Source organism: Rhizophagus irregularis, chromosome 23 (genome assembly GCF_026210795.1).
Source record: "Rhizophagus irregularis chromosome 23, complete sequence".
Taxonomy (NCBI): domain Eukaryota; kingdom Fungi; phylum Glomeromycota; class Glomeromycetes; order Glomerales; family Glomeraceae; genus Rhizophagus; species Rhizophagus irregularis.
Window position 1 is genome coordinate 1,925,784 of NC_089451.1, and position 22,023 is coordinate 1,947,806.

Sequence of the window (22,023 nt, forward strand, 5' to 3'; positions counted from 1 at the left end):
AATACTAAAATACGCAGTTAATAGAAATCTTGCTATTTCGTAATATATACAATTCCATTCACTACAAACCATCTCAACTGATCTTTCCCTTTAATTAAGCGTTTCGGTGCTTCTTCAGGTGAATTACCAAGTTGCGACTTTCATCATCCCACAGAAAAACAACCATAACAATCTAAAAAGACTATTCCATACTCGGTCTCCTCAATAATAATTATATGATCAAAGCCAAATTCAGCAACACGTCTTATATAATAAATTAGTTCTTTCGGATCACCATCAAGAACAATTAAGATTTATCTTCAAATGTATCAACTAAGAAAACCGGATCGTTGCAACGCGATGTTCTTCCATTTTTTCCTTCACATGATTGCACTTGGGACATGGTTGCTTGACTTCCAATACTTGATGACTCTTCTTCGGTATAGCGAGAGTATAAGACGACACGTTTTCCGAGAGACAATCGTTTTCCAAACATTACCTCCCAGGGAAAGTATGTCTGCATTTGTCCAATTGTTCCGCTGTTAAGACATTCTTCATATTCTTTGTCCAACATAACGTCGTCCTTGTCTTTACTGCCTTCACGTTCACTGGTACTTGATAACGAATCGACGAACCCATCATGAATTTCATATCTTTTCCTCCTTACTGAAAGGTTCCACGAATTCTGCAATCAACTCTTTAAATTGCTTAACTGCGAGTCACATGTAGAATGACTTTATATTATGTCTGTATCTGCGTGTATAGCCGCAGTGAATTTTCGTGGTCTGGGTATCAGGTGATAAATAAAAATAAATTCAAAAATCAACTTTCGCAATATTTATCTTATTTAAACATAAAATTAAAATTACATGTATTATAAGTTATTGATTATACCATTCTGTGACGGAATATTAATGATTCACGTATATCTTCCTCTGTAATGGATACGAACTTATCGTGATCCTCTCCAAGCTCGATTGCTTTTTTCCTAAGATGTTCCTTGCGCTGAGCTCTGGTCAGGAGAATGGAGGGTAGGATTTCTGCAAGCTGCCTCCATGCAACTCGTTCTACTTTTTTTCCTTGTGATGGCTCGGGATTGGGCTTGACCTTCGTAGCCACAGGCTCAGGTTTCGCAATCGTTCGCTTGGCAGCTTGGGGAGGTTCAACTGCAGATTTAGCAATTTAGCGGGTTCATCCGTCCTAGACGTTTCAGATGTTGATGCTATTGGGATTTCTGGTTCAGCTGCGCTAGATGTACCTGTGGCTTGTCTTAGCGTTATTTCTGGCACTTTGAAAATGGGGATCTCTGCGACTTCGCAAGTTAACGGTTCATCTTGTGGTGCGTCACCGAAGGCGGAGGAAGAGAATTCTTCGATGTCGCCTAGGCCAGATTCACACCTCCGCACCACCATCATCCAATATATTCTCGTTAAGATTGACTTTTGTACAATAGATTCTTTCCGATGTATAGCATATCTGAGTCCGGGCTGTAAGATCAGAGGCTGAAAGACGGAAATAGAAATTGAAGTTAGCTGTAGCCTGGTATTATTGTATGAAAAAAATATATAGGGGTTCTCTTAGCTGAAATTGCCTAAGAATACCCAGAAAGGACCAAGAAAATTCATGTGATTGAAATTTTGCAAATCAACAATTACATTTTATTTAGCAGATATAAAGTTACACTACATATACATAAATAAATGATAATTTAGTAGTAACTAGCAAAGTAGATAAATTTTTTTTTTCGATGTAAGTTGTCTATCAATAAAAACTTTGATTAATGTTCCCTTTTATTTGTGTTACCAGTTCTTCGATGTGATAGAACTCAGCTTCTAGCAATAGTTCTTCAAGCAATAATTTGTCGTAAAGAGTTCTTTTCGGTAAAACACTTGTTCTCAAAAATCGAGAACATACTTAAATAATTCACCATTTTGGTCGATGAAAATGTTTCCATCATAATCCAATGTGTCAAAAACATTTCCATTAAGAGGCATCTCAAAAAAATTCGTTTTTTTTAAAAGTGTTCCTTTGGTGGTGGTGTAGAGTACGCCACCAACATTAAGCGTAACGAGGATGGTACGAGAGCCATTTCCATGTGGTGATTCGTTCTAGTAATGCAATAAACAAAGTCAATTTACTATAAATCGGTTGAATTATTGACAATAATAAATTATATTACCTCAATTTTATACACAGTAAATTCGTTACTCCCAGCCATTTTTGAAGGTAAAAAACTAGTCTTTTTCCCATCGGGAAAAGTGAATTCTTGTCCTTGCACGCGTTGTTAGAAAGTCCCAGCTTCATTTTCGGTTTCAAAGTGAATATGTCCGTACGATTTATCTAATGTTTTAAGAACATGGGATACCCTACTGAAAATTTTGTAGAAATAAAATCCTTGATCTCTTGACTGCTTTTTCCATTTAGTTGGCCTCCTATGAATACAGATTTATTTAGAGGACAACAAGGAGTTGTTTTAGTCGTTTTTCGTTTCTTAAGACCTAAATATAGGATAAAAAAGTAAAAGCGTAAGAAACATAATCATGACGCAAAAAAATGTAAAGCATGAGCATGAGCGTGAGCGTGAGCGTGAGTACTCCCAAGAATCCATTTCTATGTTTGTTACGAAGGAAGGTACATAACCGATTCCTCCTCCAGAATCGGTAGACCTTCAACATAGTAACTTCTTGTGAGCATAACTGATAAGCATGAGCGCGAACGTGAGCGTGAGCGTGAGTACTCCCAAGAATCCATTTCTAAGGGAGGTACACCTAACATAGTAACTTATTTGTGACATAAATACATTTCTTCGCTTACCTCCTTCTTCCATAATATAAATTGACATTTGAGAGAAACGCGTATAAATATTTTATGTAAGGAATTCTCACAAGAAAAGCATTAATAAAATGAACGCGTCCGTAATTTATTTTAGCTACTATATTTATGGAGTTTTTCTTGTGATACATTATGACGTTTTCTATCCCGTGTTATCATAATCATCAGGATCTTGACATCATTTCTCGTTCAAGCTCAGTGATACGCTGTTTCAATACTTCAAGTTCGGATGTCATGATTGTTAATATTTTTTATACGATAGGAAATATTCAATGTTGTGTGGCAAATATAAAACACTTTATTAATACATGCAAAAATAAATACAATTCGGGACATTGCCCGTTATACATGACGACTATGATAATAACTGCGGACATATACCACGTGAATGCAGGTCTTAGCTATATCTTCCAAACGTACTCCAATACCTTTTTTTAATCGGTTGTGTAAGCGGACTCCCCATCGAATCCGGGAAGATCAATATAATTTTCAGTTGATACATAACAATACCTTAATCTTAGGAAACATCCACGACGAGAATGGTTGTTGTGCTGTATAAACGCCAAGGTTGATTCCGTTGCGTAAAACTCGCGAAAAAAAATCATAATACTTACATGTATCCACTATAATTGGGAGGTCCATCATGAATCTTTGAGTCCAGGTTACGCTAGCCAAATCCTCATCATCGACCAAACGAACACGCACCTTTCCGCTCTCATGAATTACGATATGCTCGTCTTCAATTCCGTCTGGGAAGTTCGAAGCCTCGTCTTCAATCTGACAATCAATAGGAAGTATGTTTTATACTGGTGGTTATTTGCGAACAGTATTATGTCTTAGTTTATAACGTACGTTTTATACTTGTTGTTATTTGCGAAACTCAGCTTATAACGTATGTTTTACACTGGTGGTTATTTGCGAACAGCATGATGCCTCAGTTTATAACGTATGTTTTATACTTGTTGTTATTTGACGCTATACGATGATATGTATGTGTTCTTCGGCTGGCTGAGAGGGAAAGTGTTTGCTAATTTCGAAAGTGGAATTAGTTCCACACCTCCTTGATATTAATGTTAATTTTTGTATTTACAGCGAAATGTAGACCTTCCATAGCTTGAGGTCTTTTACCTTGACACTACCGTCAATTTCCTCCTTAATAACCTTCATGAGTTCACTAACCAATAACTTTTACGTTGAAAGCATTTTCATAAGGGTAGTTGACATGGAGCTTTTATAGCTCGGATAAAAAATGTGTTACGTTCGGAGTGATAACGATGTGAAATAATAAAAAATAAAAACTGATAAAGCGTTAATATATATGATTTTACGTCGCACAGAAAGGTCGCACCATTGCGTAACTGCACGTGATTTATAGGAATATTGATACTTTATTATTTGCGTTGCCGAAGCAACAACTGATACAAAAATAAAATCTTATGGATAAGTTAATAGAATAAAAATTTCTAATTATCTGTAGGAGGATACACGATAACATTGATCCTTCTTTCACCTTCATAGATGGGATGAGGTTGCATGTTAAAATAACTAAAAGTTTTTCTGATTCACCAATCCTGTATCATCCAATATGGCATTTCTTAAGGCGAGGATTATGATACTATCACTCATAGAGTCAATGACTTTATATAAAACCAACCTATGTTGAATCAATATCTTGAAATCGCAAGTAAGCCACACTACATATATAGACAATTTGGAATTTAATATTTTAAAAAATAGGTTTTAAATTTAATATTTTTATTAAAAAAAATTATATTATTTAATATATTTTCAATTACCAGTAACAAAATGATTAATGTTGTTATATTGACTGGAACGGACTAATAAGAACCAGAAATTGATAAGCGAAATATACCAGTGTAATTTGCATGTCCGAAAGCTTATAATTATACAAGAATTAATTTTCATCAATGAAATTAGTTCATAACAATTGAATTCTATCCCATTTTAATACATTATCCTACTGAACATAATATTTCTTTTAGCGCGTAGTTTTCTAAAAAAATAGTGACATTCCTTCATTTTTTTGTGCTAAAATTAAAGTAAATTCATGTTTTGGCTTTGGATGTAAGGATCGATGAGGCTAAGAATCGTACTATATTATCGAATAACTATTATCACGTAATATTAATAACTGCTACTAGCCATCGTTACTTACCGCTATGTTAATGCGTTTTCAACCTATAAAAAAAAATTCATTTCGTCCTTTATAATTAATTGAGCTTTAATACTTAATTGTCATTATTATCAAGATATACAACTTATCCATTTTACCAAGCAATTCTCAGCCCATTCACATTAAGAAAGAAAATCTTGTAATGGCAGCTATCCTAATCTAATACATTGACTATATACAATGCATTAATGTTAAAACATCAATAGTTTTAGATATCTATATTATAGATAGAATATAATCATAATCTCAATCAAAATATCATTCATAAATAAACTTTAAAAAGAATTTTTTAACTCCGAAAATTTGTATTACATAAGATGTTTGTTTAATATATAAAAAGTAAAGTTCACGGACCAGCCCATTGGACCGATACGCGAAAGCAAAACCAATATTTTGACGATTACTAAACTAAAAAAAGTAATAGCATGAACATGTGACATTCATTTTTTAAAAAAATAAACAAATAATAATAATTGTGGCTGTAGTGTAACAAAATATTTTAAAACCTAATAATGATAATTCTCGCTTTCGGTAAAGAAGAAACAATCATCATTAAAAATAAATTTCTTATTTTGATAACAATAAATTTTCTTGTTAAAATTAGTTAACACGTTTAGAAATAATGATTGAATCTATTTTTAATTAATTAATTTATATGTAATATGTAATATTTATTTATTATTTTTTTTTAATATTGTTTTTTTTTTCTTTTTCTTTTTTCCTTTTTTTTTAATTGTTTTAATAAAGAAGCGAAAGTTCCATTGATTACTCTTTTTTTAAGAAAAAATTATTTAAAATTTACGGACTTTTCCGGGAGATGACCGCACAAAATTTTTTAGAACAAAGGAAATTCAATTCGGTATCATAGTCACACACACTGTCTAAAATTATATTAATAGTCATTCAACTTTTGTTTTTTAAATTAAATTGTAACGTTAATTAACTAAATTTAATTTTTTGTTTGTATATTGTTTCTAGCAATAAAAACCAACATTTTACTCTCCCTACTTATTATGACTTAAAATTGTTTTTTTTCTTTTCTTTTTTTTTCTTTGTTGCTATTTAAACTTTTTTTTTTAAAAAAAAAGAATATGGAATCATTTAATAATAGCATTGAATTCAATAATCAAAATGATACATTTGATACAACGAATCCATTTTATCAGTTATTAGAAAAACAAGCAACGGAATTCGAATTATTTGGACGACGTTTAAAATCCGAAATACGAAATTCTTATCAAGAACTAGTGAATTTTCAACAACAGCAACAGCAACAACAACAGCAACAACAACAGCAACAACAGCAACAGCAACAACAGCAACAACAGCAACAACAGCAACAACAACAACAACAGCAACAGCAACAACAGCAACAACAACAACAACAAGAAGAACAACAACAAGAACAGCAGCAACAGCAGCAGCAGCAGCAACAGCAGCCTCAACAACAAGATGAACAACAAAAGAGTCAACCAATTGATAATGAGATAACAAAATCTCCCGAAGTAATTGAAGATAATTCAAAAGAAAGTACTCCTTTTACAAATGAATCATTGGTAGATACTTTAAAAGCTCGTGTTGAAGAATTAGAAACGGATTCTCTTATTAAAAAGCAAGATATTGAAATTCAAAAATCCGAAATTCAACAATTGAAAAAAGAATTAAATAACGATGAAATGGATAAAATGAAAAAAGAAATTGAGGAATTAAATGATTTTAAAACTAATTTTATTCTCTTATTTGAATCATTTGAACAAATGAAATCTGAAATAAAAGAATTAAAATTTAAATTAGTACAAAAAGACATTGAAAATGATAGGTTACTTGCTGAACAACTTCAAATTAATGAGAATAATAATAGATTATTTTCTGAAAAATTACAAATTAATGACATAAATGATAATAATAAAAATACTAAAGTAAGGCCTGTAACACCTGTGAGACCTGCTACGCCAAAGAAATTAATGTCACAAATTGATTCGACTGATTTTATTATTAATGGCAGTGATTTTAGTAGCGATGAGGAACATCCAAATGAATTACAATCACCCTTCTCGGTTAATACTCCGATAGGTTCTCGTCAAATAAGAGAAAGACCTACTTCTAGTATGTCAAGTCAATCAACTTATTCTAATATGCCTTTACCACGAATTCCTACAAAATCAAGTCCTTTATCAAGAAACGTATCAGATGCTACGCCTTTTACGCAAAATAATGCTACAAGTTATAACGATTTTTTTACACCAACGAATTCTTATACATCTTACACACCAAATAATTTTGATAGGTACAATTCTAATAAAGTTAAAAGGGCAAATACTTTTACACAAAATAATCAAAATAATCGCAGATTATAATGATAGTTTTAGCAGAATCCTTACATATATTTATATATATATAGTTTAAAAAATATTAAAAATCTGTATTATTATTAAAATGATGTTTTTTTATTTCTTCGTTTATTGAACCTTATGAGACCGATTCTGAGATCACATTTTATTGAAGATTAGGCTGTACTATATTTTGATTGGTGGTCATATCGTCGATCTCGTAACCTAATTTTTAAATACTGTATGTAAATGTAAATTGGAAGCTTATGTACTTATGTTGTACCTCCTGTACCTTTGAACCGAAAAAATTTCATTATGAATCAGATTTACATCATAAGGCATAGCGATCGTCACTTATTAAACAAGTTACCTTGGTTGAATTGGCTGAGTCTTTTGTTATATTTAGTGTTACGCGGTTATTGATAAAACCAATTATAATTTAAGGTTTTCTTGGGCGGTAATAATATTCGAATAAAAGATTATTGGCTTTATTGTTATTTGCTATCTTGATTTTCGCTAAATTTTACCTTTTTTAATAATATTAAACAATTACTTAAACAATATTTGTAACCCGAAATCTGGCTAAAACTCTTATAAATAAACTCATTATGACTTATTAAGAAAAAGTATTACCCGCCTTCGTTATTTTTATGTTCCTATAACGCGACCATGATGACGGACGACACGACTAATATCGCAACAGAAGAACCTGTCGTTCACGAAAATTTAATTTCGAGGAGAGTATGGTATTACGTTTTCGGTGAATGGTCATGTCTTGGTCTTGATTGCGAAAATAAATGGGGACATAAAAGAACAAAAATCAAATTGTCGAAATATAAAGACCGTGTTGATGCTAATGATTTGAATGATACCGAACGAGTTGGACAAAAATGTAGAAAATGTTCTTCTAACAATTCCAAATTGGTTAAATATAGTCCATTACCGGAAGAAGATATTAAACCACCTGTTCATGAACATTTAATCTGGAAACATGACGATAAAGAGGAGTGGTATAGAGTATTCGGCACTTGGGATTGTGATAATGAAAATTGTAAACCTGGATGGTCTAGCGCGCACACTTATATTCTCTTATCAAAATACAGAGATGAAATTCCTGCTGCTAATTTGCAACGTGATGACCACTATTGGGGACAAGATTGTAAGAGTGAGTCGTGTAGCACCTTCAGGGGAACATTAAAAGATTATCGGCCGTTGAGAAGAGGGTTGTTAGGAAATAAGCCGCAACATCAAGGAACATTCTGCCACAAGTGTCGGAGTTCGTTTTCTTGTGTCTAATCCTATATTATTCATATACAACCCTTAAATTGTTTATAGCAAATTTCTTTTTACGTTACAAAAAAAAGTATTGTTTAGATGTACAGTGTGATACAGGTTTTATTCCGGTCCTTAGCATATAAAGATTTTTTTTTACAAATCTAAATCGAATTTTCATCTAGATATTTGGAATTTAAAAAGGATTAAAAAAATAAATGGAATAAATCAGATAATATTACCTTCTTTCAAATTTTTACTCATTATTATTGCGAATTATTACTCGATCTTTGAAAAATAATCCTATTGGCTACGATCCCTTCTCCTTAAATCATGAGTTTATCATTTCTATATTAGTTTAATTGGGTATATATAGGAAATTAACCGTCAAATTTTTCATCAAATTTGGTAAAATCATTTCTCTCTCTTTTGAACGCTATTTTTTTTTCTTCTTATAATTTTTGTAGATAAAAAATTGTAAAATAAATAAATATATATAATACATACAAATATATATATATTTTAATGGATCGAATTAATGATTTTTCAAAATCCTTTTCTAGTCCTTCTACTCCATCTGGACAACAATTTTTTATAACATTTAACGATAATTCAAGTAATAATAGTAATTCTATTCCAAAAAACAATGTTCCAAGAAATAATGATGTTCCAAAAAATAATGTTCAAAGTAAGTTAATAAAATTTTTTTCTTTAATGAATTTAATGAATTTTTAAAAATAATATAGGTTTAATTTTTTTTTAAAAAAAATTTCAAAAATTAAGTCATACATTAAAAAGTTTATATATATATGTTAAATGTAAAAAAAAAATTTTTTTTTTTTTCTTAGCACCACCAATGATAAAAGTTAATGCTCCATTTTCAAGTACCAGCTCTACTACAATATCTGTACGAAGAATAAAGACGCCTGGACAAAATAATGTTATAAGAAAACAAGAAACTGTATCTGGTACTCAAACTACACACTTTCGAAAATCTACCCATCGTCTCGAGTTAGTTTCTTCTAGAATGCGACTACAACAGCAACAGCTACAACAACTGCAGCAGCAACAAAAACAGCAACAAAAACAGCAACAACTGCAGCAACAACAGCAACAACAACAACAACAGCAGTTGCAACAACAACTACATCAACAACAGTTGCAACAACAACTACATCAACATCAGATGCAACAACAACTGCAACAACAACAGTTGCAACATCAACTGCAACAACAGTTGCAACAGCAACAGCAACAGCAACAGCAACAACAAAAGCAACAGCAACATCAACAGCAACATCAACAGCAACAGCAAAAGTTACAGCAACAGCAGCAAAAACAAATGACTTCAATCTCTCAACAAAGTGTTGTACCTAAAAAGTTATATGAGGAATTCGATCCTAAAAAAGCTGATTTAGTACTTTTAAAATATACCAAGGTAGTTTTTTTGTCTACTTGTAAGTTGTTTAATCTCTTAGAACATAATTTATTAAATTTCGGATAATTTTTCCAGGAAATGCTTAAAAAATATATTGAAGAAGAACCATCAGGAATATTAAGGAATGGTGAATGCACGTGGTCTGAGACCGAACCTTATATCAGAGAAGTTCATTTCCCTAAATTTAGGAAATATTTGAATGATAGAGGAATACAAGCTCAGGATATAATTATATCTAAATGTCTTAAAGATTTGCATATATCACGTCGTGATTTATGGAACAAAAAACAAAGAAAATTACGTGAACTACGTTCTAAAGAACAATTTGATAATGTGGAAGCTCAATCACCTAGGTCAGATGGTTATGTACCATTTAAACGTAAATAATATATGCCATATTGAATATGGTGTTTAACAAAAACGAGAATAAAGAATAAAATAAATTTTTAGATGATGTTAGAAACATTTTTAATTAATAAAAAAGGGGTTAAAATTATACTATAGTAAGGTCACTGATCTATCCAATAATTGTATGAATAATGGGATCTTTTAAAGGTAATAATTATAAATTATTATCATTATCTGTTATCATATATATATTTTTATTTATTGATTTTATTCTTGGCATTCACAAAAGTTATTCGATACTAGTGTAATATTTTGTATCATTTTTTTTTTTATTTACATTAAATATTTTCTTTTAAAAAGATTCATAACAAAATATATAATTAAAAAATCCGGTACAACGTATCAAATGGTGTTTGTGATTAAGGAATGTATCTTCTTATATGATTGTTTACTATGGATAAGGAAGCATAACACTATGGACCATAGTATCATATGATTGTTTATCTCTTCGCGTTTCCCCGTTGATGTAATTTTTCCAACAAGTTTCTCGATCCTTCTTCAAAAATATTATTATCGCATTATCTATTAATGCTTTGTATTTAAAAATTTCTTCCTCCATTTTACTATTTTCATTTGGGGTTATTAATCCTCTATCATGCCACTCGTTATTCAAATCACTAGTTTTTCTTTAAAGGCTAAAGTTATTTTTTTTTCATTGGTAGAATCAATTGTTGCACATAGAATTTTTTAATCACACGTGATCTCACGGTGATTTCCTGCATCGCCGCAAGAGTGCAGGATATTTCGGATATTATATTAATTACGAGAACGTAAAAACTTCTTGGTTATTGTGTTTTAGGAAGAGTGTGAGATCTCTTTCTTTAAAAATAGGACCATGAGAAATCAATTTCTAAAAAGGGCGCAAACGCCGACACCTGTTTTACCGACACCGACATAAAATTTTATGACTTGCCATTTCATCGATCGTTTCCCGAGATCATCACCATTTTGCCGATTATGAAATTTCATAATTTAAGTATTTATATTTTGTATTCTGATCACTAAAAAATGAAAAAGGTTTTCACCGAATGAGTAATAATTATTTATCATGTGAAATCAGATTCTTGGAATTATCAAAAAATTGGATATTGTTTTTTTACTTAAAGTAATTTGAAATTAGACGCAGTAAGGAGCGAGGCGCAGCTAAACAATTAAATGATTTTCAGTGGTCGATTAAATTGGGTGTTTGTAAATCGTACCGTAAATCGTACCTTAAGTCCGTACCCACAAAATAATCAGCATACAAGCGTTAAAATCCCGTCAATCGCGTTAATCTTGAATAAAAAAAAAAATTTCCTTTTTAGCTTTTATCATTCCCCTTTTTTCTATAAATAATAATAATTTATTTCTATGATTTTACAAATTACGTTTGATATAATTTAATAAAATGGATCATAAGTATTAGAAATTGAACAAAAATAGTAAAGAATTTTAAAAAATTTTAAATTTTCAAACCACGCGATATCGTGAAAATTCATTGACTCCTAGCATTTTACCTGGGCCAAAGGAGGTCAGCCTACATAATATTATATACAACATTTTTTTTTAACAGAACAACCAAGAGACTGAATTCTATTATTAAAAAAAAAAATTTTTTAAATATAAAAAATAAATTTGAAATTGATCTTCTACTATATAAAATCTTTTTTTAAGGGATTCATAAATTATACTTTCTATAAATCCTAACTTTATTAAGGTATACAATAGCAAATAGTAAATCTTTCATGATAAATAACTAAAATGGTTACGGAATTATTATTATGGAAATCCCGAATATATCATGAGATTATAAACTTCCTAATAGAATAACGGTTATTCCCTCTTATCCTTCCTATCCTATTTCTTATTCTTATATCCTATTTAATGAATTCAATAAGTAAGGTTCATATAATAATGTGATGAAGAAGTGAAGAACATGTAATTGTGATTGAAAATACTCGTGTTATTTTGATTATCCTTTTGTTAGACATTTTATTCTTATATCGTTTTATAAAAAATTGTGAATTGTACAAATCAATTATTTTAATTAAATTTGCGAGAATGTTTCACATTAAATGAGGAGAATGATTTATTAAAGTTGGTTTGAAAGAATTCCATATAATTATAACTTGGTAACATGTTACCCGAATCTTTAGAACAACGAAGCCATTATCATGGGTTTGATGCTGTTAATTGTTATATTAGAAACGAAATGAAGTTGAAATTGGAACGGGAACAAATAAATTATAATAATAATTTTAATAATTTTCGAATGATGATATAATTTACAATAATATCTTTATATTTGAAAATGTGAAGTATAAGAAATATGAAATAATTAATATTAAAGATGTGAGAAAGAAAATTTATAAAATAATACAGTATAATCCTTTAATAACATCAAAAATATGTGTAAGAATGATGATAACGAAATCTTTCAGTGTTTTAAACAATCAATAAAATTATTTATTTTTTTTTAAACATTTTTTAAATAATAATATTTTTACTTTTAAAAAAAAGTTATCTTTTTTCTTTTCATAAAAAAAAATCTAGAAAAATTTTTCTTTCAGTATTTTATTCAATTTCAAATTTTTTCGTTTAAATAATTTGAAAAATTTTTTTAAAAGTTTTGTCTCGCGTCCTTCTCAGAATATAAGATCTTTACTAATTTTGTCAAGTTTATCAGATTTAATTTGAATAAATATAGTATTTTAACATGAAATATAAATTCTTGTTTTATATAAAATTCGATTGGATTTTGTTTCTTAAAATTTTTCTCTCTTTTTTTTTAAAAAAAATAAAAAAAAAAACAATTAAAATATTGAAGTATGGATGCTAACGTTTCTTTTAAAGATGAACTTTTTTTTATGGAAGATCTAAAAGATCTGAAAAATCATTATAATCATTATAATCAGGAAAAAATTACTCAAATCCCTCAAATTAATCAAATTAATAATATCAATCAAACCACTCAAACTATTCAAACAGAATTTTATGAAAAAGAACAAGATAAATCTGAATCAATAAATTCATTAAAAGCTCGTATTGAAGAATTAGAAATTGAATCTATTATAAAAAATTTAGATTATAAAAAACTTCGAGAAGAATTTAATGAATTTAAAAGTGAAATAATGTCAATTCTTGATACTTTAAATAAAAAACATCCATCGTTTAATTTACCTCCACCATCACCATCATCATCATTATCATTACCATCAACATCATTATTACCTTCATCATTACCATTTTCTTCATTACCATCATATCTACCATCATCATCATCATCATCTCGCTATGATCGTTATTTTGCCAATCAACCTATTAATTTGTTTCCAAATTTTAGTGAAGATTTTGATGATAAAGAATCATTTTCTTGTAGTCCAATTTCTTGTAGTCGTTCAAGCTATTCATTCGATGATGATGATGTAGTAGATGATGATACAATGATGAGGGTATCTTTCTCCATTGATGATCTTGAAAAAGAAATTAATAAAGCCAGAATATGGTCATCATTTAATCAACAACAAGTACAAGAAGAACAACAAGAAGAACAAGAAGAAGAACAAGAACAACAACGAAAACAGCGACAACAACAGTACAGTAAAGGTAAAAACCGATATGATCCAATACTCAATTTTTTGTAAGATCGTACATAGAGAATTCATTCATTTAATTCATGTGAAACTTTTTTTTCAAAAAAATTATATTTTACTAGAAATTTATAAAAAAGATTTTCAATAATATTCCTTCTACTTAGACAAATAAAAGTTGTAATTCCTAGCATATACTCATATACTGTAATATTATTCAAATTTGTTTACAATAATTTCTTTCCTTTGATTAGTCATTAAAAGATTATGAATAAAATAATAATAGATTACTTTACTTACCTTAAACCAAATTTACTACCTACAAAGTAAAAACCTAAAATTTTACCTGTAACGAGAAATAGCATATACTGTACAGATATTGCATTCCTTACAATTTTAAGCCTTATTCATTTCCGGTCGGTTGATATAGTTAACTAAAAAAGAAAATTTGAAGTTTATTAATCATATTGATTCATAATATTTAGAAATTGAACAAATTGAACCACTTTTTTAAAAAAAAAATCCAATACATTGTTGTCATAATCGTCCAATCAAATATAGATTCGCTGAATTTTTTAATATACAATTTTTAATAATATTTTAATAATTTAAACTTAGTTGTAAAAGTTTATGAAAACCAACATGAAATATATTGACAAGTATTTCTTTTGTAAAAAAAAAAAAATTCCAATATTCCCCAATTATTTTTTTCCAGGTAAAATATATTGACAAAATATGATTTCAGAATTTTTTTTATCAAAAAAATTTTAATAACTGCGATATACTGTACATAATAAAATACTGTCAAGTGAAGAAAGAGTCATATATCATATATTTATATTTAGCAAATAAATATTGTTGAAATAAACAAATTTTATTAAACATTTTTTCTAAAGAGTTTTTTTATACCAGAAAAAACGTCTTTACATATTAAAAATTACATCAATTACATCACTGAAAAAAAAAATTATTTTGTCTTCTTTTTTTTTTCTAAAAAAAAAAAGAATAGTGAATTACCGCGAACACTCAATTCTAACGTTCAAATTATAAATAATATATAAGTATAATAATAATAATAATTAAAAAAAAATTAACTAAAAATAATAAATAAAGAAATAAGATTGATCAAAATCTTATTAATTAAATTAAATCTTTTAATTTAAAACGAAAGAGGAAGCCAAAAGAGAACCAAGCATTATTAAATTAATTTCATTTTGATTCGCAGCAGATGTTTGGGATACTTGATATGTGAATTTGGCTGGGTCAATCTTTGATGGATCAGGTACTTTACCATCCAAAAATTGGAATCCACATTTAAGGAAGAAGTAAACTTTTCCAATGAACAATTCATTTTCACCAATGTGGAAAGAAGCATCAAGCAAAGCTAATGCCACAGGATTTTTCTTCAAGAAATTAGCGACAATATTGAGAATAGCTTTGTTGCATGGAGTACAAATAGCTTTAGGTTCAGCGACGAGAAGTTTATCAACGATACCTCCAAGTAATCTGAAATCTTTAGGAGGATCAGGCAATGAGAGTACATTAGTGACCGTTTCAACCACACAATATTCGTCTTTTTTGTCTTTGAGGCACATAACATCTCTAACAGGAGAATAGAATGTCAAAGCTCCCAATGCCAATTGTATGAGTGGATTAGCAAGATCGGCCGCACAACCTTGAGTAACAGCTTCAAGAGCACCTTTTACACCTTCATCAGAGCATTTAGGAAGAGCACAAGTAGCATCAAAAATTGGTAATAATTTTGCTGCATTATGAATAGGATCCTTTAAAATGCTTGGGAGAAAATCTGGATCAGTAAGAGCTGGTAATAATGCTGCAACAGGTACACATTGGAAAAATTCAGGGTTTGCGACAACGCTGAATAAAGCTGCTTGACATTGTGGTGATAATTCACCAATTAATTCAATTGGGTTAGAAGTGGGAATTTGAGGAGGTAAAGATGGGGCGGTAATATTAGGCAATTGGTTGGCCAATCCCAAGCCCGCAGCAGCAACGAGGAAGAGAGGGGTAAAAAGAGAAGTAAGTCTCATTATTGATTATTAAAAATGTCGTTATAATAAATTTTTTTTTAAAAAAAAAAGGGCGGAGGAGTTTGCTGCTAACGGAGCTTATTGGGATATTATTAAATTATAAAATAATTTTTTTTTTCTATTTCGTAATGAATTTTCTTCCAAGGAAATTTTCCTGTGTTTATATAGCCTTTAAAAAAAAAATTCGATTATTAGAAAAGACCAAGTGTATAAGCCAATATAGAAGGTTCGACAGAAAATCATGAAAGAAAAACATTTCTTTCAACATGAAATTAAAAGATCACATGTCAATTAAGATAGTAGTATAAAATTAAGTAAAGATTTTAATTAGATATGTTTATGATATTAAGCTTAATTTGTATAAAACTAGTTCATTTTAAAAAGAAGATTGCGGAGAAAAGCCGGGTAAGAAGAGGATAAAAAGCCATGTCTGCGTGAAATTAATTTACTAATCTGTAGATCTCAAAAAGGGGAGGAATATTTAAAACTTAACATGCGGTGATTAACGAAGTACCTGTACTGATCCTACGATCCAATCAATTAAGATCATCTGAGATCGAAAAAAAAGTTTCTTTTTGTTAGATTTATTTATTTTGATTATTAAAGTATTTCTTTCTTTTTTTTTAGAAAGAGAAGAGAAAATAGAGTTGATTTTCTTTATATGATTTCTTTATAAAGTTCTTATAAGAAAAATAAAAATGCAAATATAAATAGTATAAATTGTACTAAAAATAAGCGTTCGTAATCCCGAAATATATAATACCAACAATTAACATTCCAATACATTATCCTGATATTATTATACATTATAATTTTTAAAAATCGGGAAAAACGATAGGATTATAAATAGACGAAATAATTATTTTATTATTGGATAATATTAGAAGTTTATTATAAAAAATTACATGAACAGTCATGCATAAAATGGTTTTTGGATTGTAAGTATATGAAATGTGATTGAAATTTTTCGCTTACATACCAGTATTTTGATTCATTCTTTTTTTTTGAAGCATGATATTACATATTTCTTTTTTTTGAAGCATTATAGTACATATTTTTAATATGATATGACGTTTTAGGGGTTCACCAGAATCATTTAAAGGGTTATTCGTAAATCGGTTTCTCGAAATCATCTCCCGAATTTTATTTTTTGAGGATCAAATTATTAAATTAGTATCATGGTCACAAAAAATTAATATTCTTTATTACCTAATTTTAATAATAAGAGATAATAAGAGTATTTATTTATCCATATTATAATTATTATATTTAGTGCACACATGAAACTTTTACTAAGTATTAAATATTTTATATAAAATGGTTTATTATATTATAAAATAATATTGAGTAAAAAAAAACACAAAAAAAGAACAATCAATAAATAAAATAATATTAAAATTTATTACTTGTCGTTGAAGTAACCCTGTTGCTGAAATTGATCAGTGAAACTGTGACTATCGGATAAAGTTGATTTTCAAATGAAACGATTTTCAGTGAAATAAATGCGTCTCAATATTTTCAATATTTTTTGATACATTCTTTTCGAAATATAGTATAATATATTAATATTAGAAAATTAATTGTTCATTCTAAATAAATTATTCTCATTTAAACCCTTTTTCCCATATTTGTATATACCCCGCTCCCAATTACCCGGATATAAAACACTCAAAACTGTTAAACCTTTATAACCTTTACTATACCGAATTTTTATATACTTTTTATATAATAAAGAAAAGTTCCAGTATTTTATAAAACAATAATTTTTGTTATTGTTCAGTCGATTGGGAATATGCAGGATTTTAATGGGCAATTCTGTGATAAATCAGACATCCAATATTGAAATAATTCCTCAGTATTAGTAAGTAGCATTACCTCCTCGCAGTATTCCTAATGACCGTCAATTGTTGGATGGGAGGATATCGGTCTTCGACTAATATCTCTATTCCCTCATCCAATAATTATTTATTTTTAAAGTAAAACTTACCGAATTTTAAAATGGTTACACTAATCATTACTAAATTTTTATCACATGATACTTGTTACTTGTTATATACGCGAGCATATTTTAATGTCAATTTGTCATACTAATTTTTAATAGACTAGGCCGTTGTAAGTCCGGAGCGAAAAACTAAAATTTGCGATTTCATTGGGTGACGATCACGTGGCGGACAGAGAAATTCACGTGATCGTTTTTTTTTTTTTCATAGTGCGTAGACATATATTGTCCTTCGCTTCGCTCCGGACAATAAAAAGTATGTAAGTTACTTGATTATAATAAATTTTAATTATGGAGAATTCATTATCTACTATAGTGAATTCCCTAATTTTTAATCCCCAGCCCGTGGATTCACCAATGCCAAATACATTTGGATACAAGAGGAGAATCTTATGAAATATATTCATAATAAAATCTCACTGACATATTTAGTAGTTTTTAATCCCCAGTCCCGTGGATTCACTATAGTTGGGGGTGAACTGTATCCGAAAATGAATCAACGCCAAAATAATACAAGAGAATCTTATGAAATATATATATTTTTTATTCATAATAAAATCTCTAGTTTTTAATCCCAGTCCGTGGGATTCACTATAGTTGGGGTGAACTGTATCCGAAAATGAATCAACGCCAAAATAATACAAGAGAATCTTTTGAAATATATATATATGTTTTTACTTTTTTTATTATTCATAATAAAATCTCATATTTTTTGATAAAAATAAAAATCTTTTTTTTTTTTAATTAATAAAATCTTTTACGGTAATACTATCTGCTATAAATAAAATAAAATAATACAAAGTATAATTTTTAACCCAATATTCATATAAAAAAAAATATCTACATAATATTTGAGAGATAAAATTTACAATGTATATATACATATATATGTTAATAAAATGCGATGATATGTAATTTCTTTCATAAAAAAAAAATATAAATAATATATATATATACATATACATATATATATATAGAAACAAAGGAAAGTGAAAAACAAAAATCTATTTAACTAAATTCATAGAAAAAGATATGCTTTATTTTAACATAACTTTTTTTTTTATCCAACCTTTTCTTTTCATTTAAATTGGAATCAAAAAACTATTACTATCTACGGTATCATATGATTCTTGCTTAAATGGATGATAATTACTACTGTCATGATATATACTTTGTTGTTGTGGATGTAAATAATAAGGTGGACAAATTGTATGTGGAATATATGGACTATACATATTACTGTTATAATTATTATTACATGACATAGAAATTGGATCAATCTTTGGTATTAAATTATTACTCATAGGATCATTGAAATAATTACTTGAAATTATTGGATGATGATTATGATGATGATTATCACCTAAAGATGAAGATTTAACATTATGTTTTCTATTTGCTTTTCTCCTTGAAAATTCACCAAAATGTTTCTTATTTAATTCTTCAACTTGAGATGCAAGTTTAGTATATGCATCTTTGACATTCTTTGGTTCTTCCCTCCACTTCTTAGCAATAGCACCTGATATTTCCGTCATAGAATAATGAATATTTTGTCGGTGTAATTCCAAAACTACTACTGTACGATATATTAAAAATTTATTCGGAGATTTTCTTGCGGAACCTTCGTGTTTGGATAATTTTCTCACTAAAGTTTTTTCAAATATTTCACTAGCCGTAATCATAGGCGGAAAAGGTAAATGTATATCAGGAATATCAAGAGGTTGTCGTTTTTTAGGTTGAACTAGAGATTTCTCGGCAAGTTTTCCATCACATCCTTCCAAAACTATTTGAAATTTTTCTGATTCTACCTCGGAATTAATGGTGGGTGCCATTATTTTTTTTTTAAAAAAAAAGAAAGAAAAAAGATGACGTTAGAAAGAAAAAAAAACTTGTACAAAATATGTTGTTTTTATAAGTGTATATAACCTATATAATATATATATATTTATTAATATTATTTTTTTATCTCTCTCTCTTTTTTATATATATATATATATATTTATTTATTTATTTTATTATTTATTTTAACTTTAATTTTTTGACGTTTTTATATTCATGTATTATTTTTTCTTTTGCTTCTTTGTTTTTTTTTTAAAAAAAAAATAATAATAATAATAATAAATAAATTAAATAAATAAAAATAAAAATGGATAATATCCTTTTAGAACTCTAATATGGTTCAAAAAACAAAAAGAAAAAAAGAAAAAAAAAGGATACTTGTATACTTGTATTTATACCCATCGCGTTATCAGTTCATAACGAAAAAAAAAGTATTAAAAATTAAAAAGATCGGCGAGATCTATATAAGGTAAAATTGCAAAGCCAAAAGGGTTGGCAATATAAAAGGAAACTGAGTGACAAAAACAATCAATGCATATATATAAAAATAAATATGCAACATAAAGAATGTCTGAAGATCTTATAAATAATAAAAGATGTTTGATTACGAACGAACGCCTTCTATTATTAGCACATTTTCAACCATTCGGAATATTCTGTGATTCATCCGTTATCACTATCATCAACATCTTGAAACATAAAAGAAGAAGAAGAAGGAAAAAAAAAGAATAAAAACAAAATAAATAAATAAATAAAATATAAATAATAAATAAAAAAAATAAAAATTAAAAAAAAAAAATATTCCAAAATCCAGACAAAAAGTAAAAAAAAAACGCGATATAATTAATGATCAACTTGTACTAAAATCACATTCTATAGTCGGAGAAACATAGAAATTCATTCCGAGTCCTTTGAAACACAAAAATGTTGTACCATTAATTAATCACACATGACCCCCTTTCAATGGAGTTCTAATTCCGTTTGAGATTTTAATGTAAACACTGATGGTGACTCATAATATTAAAGATAAGGTTATATAATATTTTGGAAATTTCGCTTTTTATTAATTCCATATTTTTCTTTTAAATATTTAAATTAAGTAAAGTTTTTTTTTTTAAACAGGTTTTAAACCATTCAAACTGATTGTTTTAGAAGTACATTGAGGGACGAGAATCCAGATTATTGGTCCCTAATTCTCGGTAAAACGATGGATAATTTTTGTTTTATTGGATATAATTTTTTATTATAATGGATATAAATAAATAAATAATGTACGGTATATATTTCTTCCCGCTATCTAATAAAATATATACACGTAAAACTCGTTTACTTCTGGATAAAACTATAATTGGAAATACTTGAATGAGTGCAGATCATCATAATCATTAACCTAATTAAGGGACAAATGTACATTAGTAGTAAATTCCATAACGTGGAGCAATGGACATCTTTGTCCGAAATAAATTCTCACGACACATTCTCAAAAGTGTAATCAGGAGACAATGAAGCGAATCACTCTAATAACTTTAAAATCTCTTTATATATTCTCTAATATCGGTTTAGTTAGTTTTTATGATTACCAGGTACATATATTAATTGATTGATTACTCCAATGTCTCTACTCTCACATAAATTGCATGTTACAATCATATGAAGATATGTGGTTGCACATTTCTAACGACCTTAAGGAATTCTGGAGAATTTTTTCCGATCTATTTTTTTTTTTCATTCAACATAAACAATTTAGGAAATGTTTGAATATGTTAACTTGTTTTGTTAGGATTAACAAAATAATGCTAATATGTATGTATGATGTAGATCATTAAATTTCATCCTCTAAAAAATGGTTTTTTTTTCTACATTGAATCTTCCTATTAAAAAAAAAAAATTTTATTATTATTATTATTATTATTTTTAAACATTTGAAAAAATTAACTTCAAAATAAACTTTAAAAGGAAAAAAATGTACAAAATCCGATTTATGCATGATAGTGTAATTGGCTTTTGAATTTACCGTCGTTCTAGATAATTTTAGCAAGTACTTAAATTCATATTCTTTTCCATATTTCTATATTTTCTAAATAGATTGTGATACTATTTGTAGTATATATA

The 22,023-nt window shown here is 28.3% G+C and overlaps 7 protein-coding genes across 7 annotated transcripts; 4 read left to right on the plus strand and 3 right to left on the minus strand.

Annotated features, from left to right (window-relative positions):
• Nucleotides 1–286: 286 nt before the first annotated feature.
• Nucleotides 287–2,197, minus strand: OCT59_015395 (uncharacterized protein; the record flags this gene model as incomplete). Its single annotated transcript, XM_066139974.1, has 5 exons — nucleotides 287–664; nucleotides 874–1,145; nucleotides 1,238–1,518; nucleotides 1,894–2,087; nucleotides 2,159–2,197. The coding sequence occupies 5 exons, from the start codon at nucleotides 2,195–2,197 to the stop codon at nucleotides 287–289; spliced, it is 1,164 nt and encodes a 387-aa protein (XP_066002799.1).
• A 3,899-nt stretch (nucleotides 2,198–6,096) lies between these two features.
• Nucleotides 6,097–7,362, plus strand: OCT59_015396 (uncharacterized protein; the record flags this gene model as incomplete). The annotated part of the gene is made up of 1 exon (XM_025323910.1): nucleotides 6,097–7,362. The coding sequence occupies one exon, from the start codon at nucleotides 6,097–6,099 to the stop codon at nucleotides 7,360–7,362; it is 1,266 nt and encodes a 421-aa protein (XP_025189098.1).
• Nucleotides 7,363–7,963: 601 nt separating this feature from the next.
• On the plus strand, nucleotides 7,964–8,860 carry OCT59_015397 (uncharacterized protein). Its single transcript, XM_025312721.2, has one exon. It carries the CDS (start codon nucleotides 8,005–8,007, stop codon nucleotides 8,629–8,631), a length of 627 nt encoding a protein of 208 aa, XP_025189099.1. The 5' UTR covers nucleotides 7,964–8,004; the 3' UTR covers nucleotides 8,632–8,860.
• Nucleotides 8,861–9,059: 199 nt separating this feature from the next.
• On the plus strand, nucleotides 9,060–10,564 carry OCT59_015398 (uncharacterized protein). The gene is made up of 3 exons (XM_025309818.2): nucleotides 9,060–9,295; nucleotides 9,456–10,045; nucleotides 10,121–10,564. The coding sequence occupies exons 1-3, from the start codon at nucleotides 9,133–9,135 to the stop codon at nucleotides 10,430–10,432; spliced, it is 1,065 nt and encodes a 354-aa protein (XP_025189100.1). The 5' UTR covers nucleotides 9,060–9,132; the 3' UTR covers nucleotides 10,433–10,564.
• A 2,626-nt stretch (nucleotides 10,565–13,190) lies between these two features.
• Nucleotides 13,191–14,283, plus strand: OCT59_015399 (uncharacterized protein). Its single transcript, XM_066139975.1, has one exon. The coding sequence runs from the start codon at nucleotides 13,261–13,263 to the stop codon at nucleotides 14,074–14,076; it is 816 nt and encodes a 271-aa protein (XP_066002800.1). The 5' UTR covers nucleotides 13,191–13,260; the 3' UTR covers nucleotides 14,077–14,283.
• An 893-nt stretch (nucleotides 14,284–15,176) lies between these two features.
• OCT59_015400 (uncharacterized protein) lies at nucleotides 15,177–16,073 on the minus strand (the record flags this gene model as incomplete). Its single annotated transcript, XM_025329705.2, has 1 exon — nucleotides 15,177–16,073. One exon carries the CDS (start codon nucleotides 16,071–16,073, stop codon nucleotides 15,177–15,179), a length of 897 nt encoding a protein of 298 aa, XP_025189102.1.
• Nucleotides 16,074–18,723: 2,650 nt separating this feature from the next.
• Nucleotides 18,724–20,299, minus strand: OCT59_015401 (uncharacterized protein). Its single transcript, XM_025312723.2, has one exon. The coding sequence runs from the start codon at nucleotides 19,902–19,904 to the stop codon at nucleotides 19,155–19,157; it is 750 nt and encodes a 249-aa protein (XP_025189104.1). The 5' UTR covers nucleotides 19,905–20,299; the 3' UTR covers nucleotides 18,724–19,154.
• Nucleotides 20,300–22,023: the final 1,724 nt, after the last annotated feature.

What these genes read in the sequence shown, in the direction of transcription:
- OCT59_015401 (XM_025312723.2), bottom strand. Translation starts at nt 19,904, where the DNA reads ATGGCACCCACCATTAATTCCGAGGTAGAATCAGAAAAATTTCAAATA.
- OCT59_015399 (XM_066139975.1), top strand. Translation starts at nt 13,261, where the DNA reads ATGGATGCTAACGTTTCTTTTAAAGATGAACTTTTTTTTATGGAAGAT.
- OCT59_015398 (XM_025309818.2), top strand. Translation starts at nt 9,133, where the DNA reads ATGGATCGAATTAATGATTTTTCAAAATCCTTTTCTAGTCCTTCTACT. An exon ending in TCCAAAAAATAATGTTCAAA is followed by an intron (nt 9,296 to 9,455) that starts GTAAGTTAATAA and finishes TTTTTTTCTTAG; the next exon opens with CACCACCAATGATAAAAGTT. An exon ending in TACTTTTAAAATATACCAAG is followed by an intron (nt 10,046 to 10,120) that starts GTAGTTTTTTTG and finishes TAATTTTTCCAG; the next exon opens with GAAATGCTTAAAAAATATAT.
- OCT59_015397 (XM_025312721.2), top strand. Translation starts at nt 8,005, where the DNA reads ATGATGACGGACGACACGACTAATATCGCAACAGAAGAACCTGTCGTT.